This window comes from Mchenga conophoros, linkage group LG4, assembly GCF_057382185.1.
Source record: "Mchenga conophoros isolate Kocher_MC1m ecotype Shallow Benthic linkage group LG4, M_conophoros_male_GT1.1, whole genome shotgun sequence".
Taxonomy (NCBI): Eukaryota; Metazoa; Chordata; class Actinopteri; order Cichliformes; family Cichlidae; genus Mchenga; species Mchenga conophoros.
The window spans coordinates 1568992-1582824 of record NC_140529.1 but is presented as its reverse complement, the minus strand read 5'-3'; the positions used below and the strand labels follow the sequence as shown (position 1 = coordinate 1582824).

The 13833-nt window shown below is 38.9% G+C and overlaps 1 protein-coding gene across 5 annotated transcripts in view; it reads left to right on the top strand.

Annotated features, from left to right (window-relative positions):
• Positions 1-13600, top strand: part of prr12b (proline rich 12b) — a 62382-nt gene extending 48782 nt beyond the window's left edge. For 3 of the 5 annotated variants that reach the window (XM_085269848.1, XM_085269847.1, XM_085269852.1), the window contains 4 exons: positions 6711-6808; positions 7023-7154; positions 11670-11765; positions 12272-13600. In XM_085269848.1, the coding sequence (XP_085125974.1) occupies positions 6711-6808; positions 7023-7154; positions 11670-11765; positions 12272-12406 (461 nt within the window). In that variant the 3' untranslated portion in view covers positions 12407-13600. Of the gene's footprint in view, positions 1-6710; positions 6809-7022; positions 7155-7517; positions 7662-11669; positions 11766-12271 lie in introns of those variants that run through there. The other 2 variants (XM_085269849.1, XM_085269850.1) reach the window with 2 other exon arrangements.
• Positions 13601-13833: the final 233 nt, after the last annotated feature.

Here is a 13833-nt window from a genome sequence, read left to right as displayed (position 1 = left end):
TTAATTCCTGTGTGATCATCCCCAAAACCTGTGGCAACTCCACACCTGAACATCTGCAAATATTACAAACTTTAAAATCTCCGATACTCTGCAGATATCATTTAAGTACATAATAAACATTTTTGGACCCAGTACTGAACCTTGAGGTACTCCACAAGCTATATCCATCAAATTAGATTTATATTCATTTATTTTCGTTGTTCTCATGACAATGACAATAAAGTTTCTGATTCTGATTCTGATTCTGATTGTACATATTGTTGCCTATTCCCTACATAGCTTTTTAACCATTCCAAAACTCAGAAAGATCAATTGGAGAAAAAGAGTCTAACTTAACATCAATGGTACTAAGAGTAGCTGTAGATAATATTACATCTGTGGGATGATTACTGGTAATTTTTTTCTCTAATGATTAAAATGTTATTTGTGAAGAAGTTCATGAAGTCATTACTAGTTAACGTTAAAGGGATGGTTGGCTCAACAGAGCTCTGACTGTTTGTCAGCCTGGCTACAGAGCTGAAGAGAAACCTGGGGTTGTTCTTATTTTCTTCAATCAGTGATGAATAGTAAGATGTTCTGGCTTTGTGGAGGGCTTTCTTATAACGCAACAAACTATTTCTCCAGGCTAAATTGATGATCCTCTCCAGCTTACGAGTCATCTGCTTTCACAGGAGCTACAGTGTCCAGAGTCGTACGTAGTGAGGAGGTGAAATTATTAACAAGATAATTGACCTCTGTTGGAGTAGCGTTCAGATAGCTGCTCTGCTCTGTGTTGGTACAGGGCATTGAAGATGATAACAGTGGGTGGATTATATTCTTAAACTTAGTTACAGCGCTTTCAGAAAGACATCTACTGTGATAAAGTCTACTCTCCACCGCTGTGTAATCAATTATTGTAAATGTAAATGTTATCAGGAAATGATCAGACAGGAGAGGGTTTTCAGGAAACACTGTTAAATGTTCAGTTTCTATGCCATATGTTAAAACAAGATCTAGAGTGTGATTAAAGTGGTGGGTGGGTTCTTTTACATTTTGAGAGAAGCCAATTGAGTCTAATAACAGATTAAATGCCATGTTGAGGCTGTCATTTTTAGCATCTACATGGATGTTAAAATCACCCACAATAATTATTTTATCTGAGCTCAGAACTAAATCAGATAAAAAGTCTGAGAAATCAGACAGAAACTCTGTGTAAGGCCCAGGTGGACGATAGATGATAACAAGTAAGACTGGTTTCTGATTTTCACAGCTGGGGTGGACAAGGCTAAGCATCAGGCTTTCAAATGAATTAAAAGTCTGTCTGGGTCTTTGGTTAATTAATAGGCTGGTGTGAAAAATTGCTGCCACACCTCCCCCCCGGCCTGTGCTTCGAGGTTTCTGGTAGTTAGAATGACTCGGGGGTGTTGATTCATTTAAACTAACATAATCATCCTGCTGCAACCAGGTTTCTGTAAGGCAGAGTAAATCGATTTGTTGATCAATTATTAAGTCATGTTGTGGAGGTAAGCATATACGACACAGAGCTCTTAATTCTCACTCCTTCTTTATTCCTCTCCAACATCAACTGAACACATCGCGCCACAAAACACAGCAACACACACTTCCTCAACACTGGGTGTGAGTGGAGCCCTCTAGTGGTCCACCACACATGCCCTAACAACCAGCAGAACTAGTCCCTTTAAGCAAACGGCCTGAACGGCTGAACCGGGGGGGTGGGGAACTGGCTGAGGGAAACCCAGCCCGGGAGCAAGGCTGGCACTGGCGGTCAGAAAAAGCTGCAGACAACTCGGGCTCCATTGGTTGTGGGGCGCTCCTAGGGGAAAAGGCAGAATCCATCAGCCCGGTGGCAGGTGGGCGGCCGTGGAGAGGGGCCTGGGCCGGGACCACCTGATCATCTTGCAGAACATGTGCTGGCTTAAGTCTGTCAACAGAGACAACCTCCTGCCAAAGTCCAAAATGTCTCAGTTAAGAATTCCCCGAGGTCTTCGTTAACCGCGCTACGCAATCCCAGCAAAACCCAAGGAAGACGGTCGACCCAGTCGTCACCTGTTAAGGAAGCCGGAGTGTGGCCTTGAGTGACCGGTGAAACCGCTCGCACATCCCATTAGCTTGCGGGTGGAATGCTGTGTTTCGGTGGACCTTGACCCCCAGGCCGTCAGCCATGGCAGATCAGGAAGTGATACTCTACCGCAGAGCGAGACAATGCTAAACTTAATCATCATCTTGACCTCCTCTGACGACCTGTTTGCTGCTGCCTGCCACAGAAAGGCAGTGTTAGAGGGGACTCTTGAGCAGTGCATTTATCGCAGCATATATTGTGTTTTCTGGATACACTGCTGCTTTTTCAGCGCTCAGAGATTGATGGCTCTGTATCAGAGCTGGCTATGAATTTCTGACGGATCAGGCCTTAACTTAACAAAAAAGTTATCAATCGTTCTTTTCATCTTTTCTCATTACCCACAGCTACATCCATTCTGTCAGGCCTAGGCTACTCACTAGGGCTTGGTATCATCACTGATTTCTATAATCCATCTGATTCCGATTCACAAGGTCCCGGTTTGATTCAATTTTGCTTCTGATCATTTATCAGTACTTATACATGTGAGACTTTATCAGAGGTGTGAGCATCACAGCAGAGGCCTTTGTGTCAAAGTAACTGAGGATAAACAGAAAAACATGAAGCAGATTTTACTGGCTTGCCTTTTTGTAGCAGATAACCCTAAAAATATTCTGCAATTTTGCACAATTTTAAAAAGTATACATTTCTTCAGTATATTCTTGTCTGAGGTCATTTAAGCTAAAAAAAAAAGAAAAAAGAAAGACAGCAGCAGACTGTGCTGTAAACGACGGTAGACTGGTAGGGTAATAAGTGAATGAATAATGCAAAAATTGAGATTTGAGACGGGAAACTGTTCTTGAAGTACAGAGAGAGAGAGAGCTGTGCATGAAGTGTGATTTTTATTGTGGTGGAAGCAAAACAGCAAAAGTCGGAGGGAATTCCTGACGACATTTATCAAATGTGAATTGTAGTTTGGATCTTGTTTTGCTGCTGGTTCAGTGAATTTTGGTTGGAGAGAGATAAAACCTGCAGCTCAGAATCCAGCACAAAAAAAGGCGTAAACACAAACCACGGACCCGCCAACGCATCAGAATCAGTGAGCTGTCGGCTTTCAGCCCCGACGGCGTGTCCGTGTACGGGCCGTCGGGTGAGAAAGCCGACAGCTCACTGACTCTGATGCGTCAGGTCCGCTCTGTGTTTACGTCTTTGTGTGGAATCCGTTTACCTGCTCTCATTTACTGTTTGGTGGTTGTTGAAATAGTTTTTGAGCTTTACTGCTTTATTTAAGCTACCCACCTCTCTCTATCCACCTGCACTTTCAACAGGACCACAGCCAATCAGAGAGGTCCCGTTCCTGACTATCTCTGATTGGTTTAGATCACGATAGAGGCATAATGTGTGTCTGTTGTTGACCACATGGAGACTTTTCTTTTTTTACTCAAACAGTTGGTCGCACCGGTGTGACCTAGGGTTTTTTTTAGTCGCACCATTGAAAAATTTGGTCGCATTTGCGAACAAATTGGTCGCACTCTAGAGCCCTGCATTATGTTTTATCATATTTGACATCTCTAGTACAACACTTATATTAATATAACGCTGAATGCAAGTATGATTCAAAAGAATAATTAACATTTAACATCACTTCTTGTGATGGTGTTAAAATCAGCCCAACTTTTATTTTCAAATGTAAAAAGGTATATGAGCCAGCATGCTGGACACTGTTCTGCTGAACAACAAACAGTTATATTACCATCATTGTTATAATCTTACAATGAAACAAAGTCTCAGATTTAATTATTCTGAAACTAAGTTTAGGCCTACCACAACTTTGTTTTGAAAGTTACCTTACTGATATAATCAATATAAAATGTATTTATTGTCTGTAGTTTAAACAACACATTTGTTTTTCATTCCAACACAGGAGCTGGTATATTCTAATATTTTAAGGATGGCTTGTTTCCAGTCCAGGCATCACTGCCTGAATGACTATCATGGATCGAGGTGATCCAAATGTAGGTGCAGAAGAAAGTCTTTAACTTCCCTTCAGTACAGTGGCAGTGGATGTGGGTTGGAGATGCAATGAGCTTGAACCTGCAGGCGACCATCTTCACTGACAATCTTTGACGGAGGACTCATCTCTCCTGGTGTCCTGCAAGCAAACAAACATATTTTTTAGAACACCAACATATTTGCTTTCTTAAAACATTTTTTCTTCATTTACTATAGAATAGACCCCAATTTAGACAACCTCAGGCTCCGTCCCCACCGGAGAGCTGGCATTCAGTGTCCCACCTGTCAGTCTGGATAGCCGTGACCACCACCCCACACACATTAATGTTATGAAAGCATATTTTTAAAAAGGGCTCTGCAAACATGGCCAATAACTTTCATTCTGATGATCTGGAAAATAATTTGGGCACAAAACAAATTGCACTGTTCAAAAACTTGCAGACTTCACTATATACAGTGCAGACAGTGTGGTCCCTCTAAACTAAGTCTATGGGATATGATCTTTGAATAAATGCAGACCAAACTCTCAGTGTTTGTATTTACTTACACAGCATGTCTTGTAGAATTTACTGGGGTCGTCAGCAACAGCATAGTGCAGTCATATCTCAAGTCTAATAAGAGAAGACAGGAAAAGATCATGTTCTGTCTGGGGCATTCAGGGGGATTTTCAAGATGAATGAAAATGTCCGGCTTTTCCTACAGAGGACCCATATGTGTGACTCCATCCCTGAGCTGCTGCTTTGTGAGTTGTTGTTCTGTGCTCACAGACGGGAGAGACAGCATGCAGCAGTGCCTAGTGGTGTTTAAAAGATGCCAAAGCACAACTGCAGCTTTGCAGACAAACTGCAAAAAACTTTCCCTCGTACCGTCCCGGTACTGGTAATCTTTCTTATACAGATGAGGCCTTATTTCTGTACCATTATTTAATTCCAGAGGTTTTTATGTTATTTTTTTGCCCCTGTTGACTTGTAAAAGCCTATATCACATTTTTTAATTTCACCATTAAAAAAATATGGTCACCCTATCTTATCAAGTAGCTGCTCACGTTTCTGTTTCAAACAGTCAACAGAAAATTTCACAGAGAGCTTTTCATATAACATTTTTAAAGCTGTGGGGTTAATTTTTAAGTAACATGAGCCCAGAGGCAGCAGCAATGCTAGGCTAACACCAGTTAGCTAGCAAGTTCATAAACCTGGTGCTAAACTGAGAGAAGCCACAAAAACAGTTTGAATAAGAGTAAACATTTACTCACCAAGTCAGAGTATCACGTAAAGAATCACAGCAATGACAACAATGATCTCTTGAGCTGAAGCTTCTCCAGGTTTGCTCAACATATTCCAGAAAAAAAGCAGGCATCATGAACATGTGGACTGAGCTGTGTGAGGGACGACATGGCATTTTCAAACCATATCGTTTTATTCTTCCTCACTGAGAAGCAACATTTCCTGCTTACTTAGTTTTCCTAATTTAAGACAACTCAAATAAACTTAGTTTATCAGCTTTTTGAATAAAAAGTACTGGTAACTTACTTAACCTCCTAAGACCCGAACTCTTCCACAGCATGCTTTCTTTGCTATTTGGGCTGATTGGCACCTGATGAATGTAAAAACAAAGAATTACCAGATTTTTTTTTTTACCTAATTTTTGTTCCTGAGAAAAATGAGATTGACATATGAGGATATTTGTTTAAAATTTCGATAGAACAGTGGCAGTATAATGTCCTCGTAAGTGGATCAGGCCCTTGTAGAGCAAAATGTAGTATTTTGGTCTAGACAACCGAAAATGTGATGTCCACATATGTGGACGCAGGTCCTAGGAGTTTAAACTGAGTTCTAATAACAAATTGATAAAAATTGAGCTCAGTCTACTTGATATTTTTAATTAAACACAATATTATATTTTACAGTGCATAACTGAAATGAGGGATAGAGTAAAACAAACAATAACCCGTCATTGTCCTGGGTATTTTGAGTTTTTTGTGGGGTTTGGCTCCTTTTTTCAGAACTCTTGTGTTAAGCCTTTTTATTTGGTAATGTTAGTAGGTTGTTATTTTCCATTGTGATGTATTATTCTCTTTTTGTATTCTAAATTATCTTGTTTTGTGATTCCTTTCTGTCTCCCCATTATGTCCCATTTATGTCCCATTTATGTCCCCGTGTCTGTGTGGTCTCCTTTGTCCTTTCTCCATTTTCATCTGGTTTCCATGTTTAATTATGTCAAGTCAGTATATCTTAGTCCTAGTCCTAGTGTTAGTTACTTCCTGTTTTATTTTGATAGGCCTTCATCTCGTATGCATTATGTTCAGTTTTGTTTCCCTTAAATAGATGGAATGACTCTATTTAACCACGTCCTCAGACTGTCCGAGGTCTTGGTGGTTATGATAGGGATGAACTGCTGACCCATGCAAATGATTTCAAGAATTTTAAGACCTTTTAATAATTAAAGATAAAATGGTGCAAATAAGTTGCTAAGACAAAGACAGCATGCTCCATCTTTATTGTTATTTTTAGTGTACCCAGTATGGAAAACTACTAATTAAATTACTTGGCATCATTTCAAGAGTCTTTTGAAAATTGCAGTGACATGAATTAAAATGTAAGGTTTAAAAGTAAATGAGTGTTCTACTACTTTAACACATCAGATGAATTATACCTCCCGCCCATGAGGAAAATTGATAGTATGCTCAGTGAACAGAAGAAGAAGTTGTTGAGGAGAGTCAACATGAGTGCTCAGCACCAGGTAAAGCTTCATATTCTTCTGTTTTGGTTTTGTTTGGCACTTCTTAAATCACTTTGTTTCAGAGATTTGTTGAAGATGATTCCCCATAGTCTAAGTGTTAAACCAGATACATTTTTGTTAACTGAAAACATTTCTTTGCAGAAATCTGATTCTTTGTGGCCTTAAGCTAAACGTGACCTTTGTCTCATGACGCCAATTTACTTTCATCATCCAGGAGGCTTTACATATATTCCCCAAAATGACAGCAGATCCTGTGGAATCTGGAGTTGTCAAAGTTCACCTTGGTGGGGAGGGCTACAACCGCAAGACTCTCAACCAAATCAAGAGGAGCATTCCTAAGCAGCAGGTGAGAAAAAGCTATGACGCTGCACATTTATGTAGTCAATACCCTGTGCCTGGTGTTACAAGCTGAAAGGCAATTTGTTGTTATCCAACAGCTGTCTAATCGCTCTGAAGGTTTTTCAAAGTTTTTCTTTTGACCTTGGCTGCTTTTTCACTAATTTTTAGTCCATTTTTAGAGGAAATATTTTTTTGGTTGTGGAACACTGACCTATGGATCATTCAAGTATAAAAAGGGATTTAAGCCAGTGGTTTGGGGGATCTTGTCAAAATTGACGAAATAATGAAACCATAAACCTACAGTCAGATTTTCATCCACCATACATTACCATCTGGAATGCAACTTATTGGCAACAGCTTTATTTTTCAGCATGACAGTGACTTCAACATTACTGAGGCAGTGTGTAATGGTCTTGAAAGAGACCTGAACAAAACGCAACCAACATCCAAAGAAGAACTTTGAAGGTCCTTCAAGAAGCCTGGAGAATCATTCCTGAAGACGACTTAAAAGAAATACAGGGTAGCTTGCCTGAGAGAGTTGTGTTGTGAGGCTGTGTTGAAGAATAAAGGTGGTCATAACCAAATATTTACAGACTGTCAAGCTCTTTAGAATTGTACAAACTCTGGTTTTACCTTATATAATGCATTTCCCATTTTCCTAACGATAAAGAAATAATGGACTCAAAACTTTTGCACACTACATGAGTACATCATCACACCAGTTAGTCTGAATCTTTTTAATAATTATTATGTGCAGGGCATATGTCAGAGGCAAGATTTAGAAAAATCCACACAGTTCAGTACAGTCAGTACAATTACAATCAGTAAAAGAAAAGCATATAACCTTTTGTAGACACTAAGGATATTTCTATTGACTTTTTCACAAACATTTTTTGTTAGTTTAAATCTATTTTAAAAATTATAGGTTTTATTTTTATTTTAACTAAATAAATAGTTTAACACGTTTAGGTTTAGTTTTTGTTAACTATAAAACCCTTCACCATCACCAGAGGGACCTTTTTTTAATTTTAATGAAAGAAACTGTTACATTTTTTGTAAAAAGGAAACATGAATCTTGTGTCCTGTCTTCCTCCCCTCACCCTCAGCTGGTAGCGGTAGCTCTCCCTCCCTGAGCCTGGTTTTGCCGGAGGTTTCTTTCTGCTAAAAGGGATTTTTCTTCCCACTGTCACCAAAGTGCTTGTCTACAGGAGTTCATACAATTGTTGGGGTTTTGTCTGTGGTATTATGGGCTGTTTACCTTACATTATAAAGCACCTTGAGTTTCACCTTGAGTTTTATTTCTTTGGTGCAATATAAATAAAACTGAATTGAATTGAATTAAACACAACATCACCTCAAGGGTTAAGAAACATCACAGTTTTGTTAAATACTTAGGTTACCTACTATGTGTACAACTTTCTTTAATTCAGTTCAGTTCAATTCAATTTTATTTATACAGCTCCAAATCAAAACAATAGTCGCCTCAAGGCGCTTTATATTGTACAGTAGACCCCAGAGGTGTGGACTCGAGTCACATGACTTGGACTCGAGTCAGACTCGAGTCATTAATTTTATGACTTTAGACTTGACTTGAAAAAATGTTCTAAGACTTGTGACTTGACTTGGACTTTTACACCAATGACTTGGGACTTGAATTGGACTTGAACCGGTTTACTTGAAAAGACTTGATATTTCACCCCAAATATAAAATTTAACATGCATATTATATAGAGATTGAAAATGTGACGTCATTCACGGGTAGAACCGCAAAGGATTCTGGGAACTCGTGGCAAGTGGTACTAGCGCACGCAGGCTTTCAATTAAAATCAGTTATACAGCGATAAAAAGAAACACAAAAATGTCAAGAAGCCGTTGTATTATTAACTGCAATAGCCGGTCGCATGACAGCCACAGGAAGCCGACGGGTAAAGAGATCGGTTGTTATCGGATTACGTCGTTGAAGAGAAATTGTTCGAGCCGTGTTTCCAAAGTAACAAAGACGCGACGGATGGTCTGGATTGCAGCCATTCAAAGATCAAATATAACGTCCCAGAACTCTCCAGCTCACAGGTTAGTCTGCTCCAAGCATTTACACAAAGGTCAGTGTCTTTTAGTACTTAATACGTCATTTTCATAACATAATTGGTGATATAGGTTACAAGCAAGTCTGGCGCTGAACAGAAATTGTCGCGCTATGCTCCTTTGTTTATTGTGCATAAATAGTGAATTGTCCTGACACAATATTGCGTTTCGCTTCTGTTATTATGGTACATTGACAAAAACATATACTTTTATTCACAGGATAAAACAGGTTTTTTGTATCACTAATTGCCCAGTACGATTACAGCATACAGTATTATTGTCACTGCTACATTTCTGTGATGCTACCAGAAATTATTTCCACTACTAATTAATTACCCTTGAGCTCAAAGGTCCTATTAATAAACGGTTAAGGAATGTGTATTTATGAGGACGATTTGTGAGACTGGTAAACTTATGATACGTACGATGGTCTTTCGTTCTACACGGTGCATTTCAAGGTCCTGCACCCATCCGTCGGTAAACTGTACCTGGGCTTGTTGCAGTGACCAGAAGTTACTAAACTTCATGAGTGTGTGCACTCACTCCAAGAACCGTATGATTATAAATATGCATATAAATATGCTAAGATGAGATAGCTGACTTCATCTAACTAGCAAATGTTTTCCAGGCTACGTTGGTGATTCAGTTTTTTTTAATATGTATGATATTTTTGTCATGCGATTTTAAAGCCGGTCCTACAACCGCATCCAAGAATAACATGCAGCTTATCTCAGAACTGTCGGTGAAAATTATTCTTGGAGCTAGGTTTAATTGAGCTGCATTCTAAAGAGGTGCAATTTCACAATTTGTGTATATTTTCTAAGTTCACTATTTTGTCATGTGTTGAGAAAAACACAGATTAAAAAATTACATGGTCTAATATTTACATTTAGCATAACTGCAACATTATTTTTTCGTTGTTTTTTTTTTAAAGACTCGAAAGGACTTGAAATTCAAAGTTTCAGACTTGTGACTTGACTCGGACTTTTACACCAGTGACTTGAGACTCGACTCTGACTTGCCTGACATTACTTGAGACTTGACTTGAGACTTGAGGATAAAGACTTGAGACTTACTTGAGACTTGCAAAACAATGACTTGGTCCCACCTCTGGTAGACCCTACAAGCATACATACAGAGAAAAACCCAACAATCATATGACCCCCTATGAGCAAGCACTTTGGCGACAGTGGGAAGGAAAAACTCCCTTTTAACAGGAAGAAACCTCCAGCAGAACCAGGCTCAGGGAGGGGCGGGGCCATCTGCTGTGATTGGTTGGGGTGAGAGAAGGAAGACAGGATAAAGACATGCTGTGGAAGAGAGACAGAGGTTAATAACAGATATGATTCAATGCAGAGAGGTCTGTTAACACATAGTGAGTGAGAAAGGTGACTGGAAGGGAAAAACCCAATGCATCATGGGAATCCCCCGGCAGCCTACGTCTATTGCAGCATAACTAAGGGAGGATTCAGGGTCACCTGGTCCAGCCCTAACTATATGCTTTAGCAAAAAGGAAAGTTTGAAGCCTAATCTTGAAAGTAGAGATAGTGTCTGTCTCCTGAATCCAAACTGGAAGCTGGTTCCACAGAAGAGGAGCCTGAAAACTGAAGGCTCTGCCTCCCATTCTACTTTTAAATACTCTAGGAACAACAAGTAGGCCTGCAGAGCGAGAGCGAAGTGCTCTAATAGGGTGATATGGTACTACAAGGTCATTAAGATAAGATGGGGCCTGATTATTTAAGACCTTGTATGTGAGGAGCAGGATTTTGAATCCTGGATTTAACAGGAAGCCAAAACAGGAGAAATCTGCTCTCTCTTTCTAGTCCCTGTCAGGACTCTTGCTGCAGCATTTTGGATTAACTGAAGGCTTTTCAGGGAGTTTTTAGGGAGTCAGGTACTTCTGATTAGAGACCTTAGTTTTCACAGGAGCTACAGTATCCAGAGTCGTACGTAGTGAGGAGGTGAAATTATTAACAAGATAATCGACCTCTGTTGGGGTAGCGTTCAGGTAGCTGCTCTGCTCTGTGTTGGTACAGGGCATTGAAGATGATAACAGTGGGTGGATTATATTCTTAAACTTAGTTACAGCGCTTTCAGAAAGACATCTACTGTGATAAAGTCTACTCTCCACCGCTGTGTAATCAATTATTGTAAATGTAAATGTTATCAGGAAATGATCAGACAGGAGAGGGTTTTCAGGAAACACTGTTAAATGTTCAGTTTCTATGCCATATGTTAAAACAAGATCTAGAGTGTGATTAAAGTGGTGGGTGGGTTCTTTTACATTTTGAGAGAAGCCAATTGAGTCTAATAATAATATCTAATAATAATCTTGTGTTGCTTTGATCATTAGTTGTACTTTTTCAAATAATACTGTAATTACTAAGATGAAAGACTTTAGTAGAAAGAAACTCAATTCTTTTTCTATCACCATTTTCAGGATATGAAACTTTCGATTGACATTTGCCGGATATACAGTCTGTATCATTCTCTTCACCACTACAAATATCACACCTTCCTGCATTGCAAGAAGGAGGTAAGGATTTTGCTGCACTTTTGCTATAATACCCAGTGTGTATTATATTAGGGATACAATAAATGATATAACATAAACCACCTATATGGCTGGTTTAACAAAGTTACTGAAGTTCCTGTTGGTCCCACGTGCACATGGGGATCGGGGCTTTCAGGCACCAAGCTCTCTTCCATTGTCTTTACACTGTCCAGACTCCGTTGACTCTTAAAAAGCAGCTGAAGACATTTCTATACAAACAAACGTTTATTTAATTTGATCATTGTGTTATATTATTATTTGTATTTCTGATTTGACTGTTGAGCACTTTGTGATCTTTATCTGTGAAAAGTGCTATATAAATAAATTTGACTTACTTACTAACCGCATAAATTTAAAAGCTCCCCAGTCCTTTGTAGCTTCTTTGGAACTACAGAGTGACAACACTGATGTATAAGTGTGAACACACACACTGTATAGACATTATCATTAGCCATGATACTGTAACATAACTGTTGTTTTCTGACTAGACAGACAATATAGAGCAGGCAGCGGAGGACCCTGGCCAGGAGGAGGTGGTGCAGCAGTGTATGGCGAACCAAGGCTGGCTTGAGAGCCTCTTCAGTTCTTTCATGGAACTGCTTACTCTTAGTGCAAAGACCTAAAGGACGATCACAACCTCTGCCTCCAAAAACAAACATCCACCTGCAGCATTAAGTAGGTGGAGGTGTTCAGAATGTGTGAAACAAAGCAATCAGAAACTGGACGCCAGAAATGCAACGAGAGTGGCCCCTATTTTTTTTTAAAGGGAAGGTTACCATTGTAAGTATTTGCTTTATTGCTGTGTCCAACTATTGTACCAATTTATGAAGGCTAGTGAACTATTGGAAAGCAATGGATTTCCCCAAAAGTCAATGAAAGATTATTTGATTAGAACTACAAAGCTGACTTTTGTCAGGACTTACACAGCATGGATATATATGTGCAAGCTGTCTTTTATGTAAGTATGTAAGTAAAATATGTATTTAATGTGGTTTGTATAATTTACACAAATCCATTTTTTAAATGTACTTTTCTCAGATGGAATTGTTTGCAGTTCACATTTTTGAAAAATGTTTTATAGGTGTAAAACCAAATGGCCCGTATGCAAAGCTAAGCTAAAACGAATGGTTTAGTGAGATGAAAGTGAGGTTTAAAAAGACAGTGTGAATGTCTTTTCTTTCTATCTGCATCAGAAAAAAGCAGGACGATAATATATTTAAAACCAAATCATGATGTTTCTGTTTGTTCTTCAGGAGATAATGAATGATTGGGATTAATTCCCTTAATGAAGAAGAATACAAAAAGAATGAAGTACTGCTTTCTTAAAGGAAGTATGAGTTAAAATGATGATAAACCCTTAATATCAGTATTTAATGTCATATTTTTTTTCTGTTTGCTGCTGAGTTTTCCTATAAGTTGAACTCTCTGAGGATATTCTTGCAGAGTCTGATTTGTAAATATTGTACAGCTACTTCATCCTCTAGTTTCCAGTGGCTCTTCAGTACATGCAATTGCTGTATTGGACATACTGCATTAAAACTCTGAAAATAACAAATGCCCCAATGAATCAATAGCCTTGAGCTGAAGTCTTTTCAAGAATGTTTGCATCATAGCTAAGTGGATTTTAGCTAATGCAAAGGCACTGCCCAAACGTTTGAATTGATGTATTTAAGTTTACTGTAGATAGCATCACTTTAAAACAACTGTTCAGTTGTGCTGTACAAGGCAGCAGTGTTCCTTCTTTTTCTGTAATTTAGCCTTTCTCTTTGTTGAGAGCTCTAACAACAGAATAGTTCATCCATCAGACATTCGAAAGCATGGGGTGGAGTACAGTTTATTTATCTTCCTCTCAGGAACTTTGTATCTCAAGCAGGAATCGTGTGATGCAAATCCAATTCAGCATAGAGTCCTAGTAAGGATTATTTTGTAATCTGTTTCTCTAAACATGATACACAAGGACATTAAACCTAAGCAGTCCACAATATGCAAATGAATACTGACAAAGCTCCAGGTCAGTGAGAGAAAAGGATATGGCAAACCTTTTTGGGAA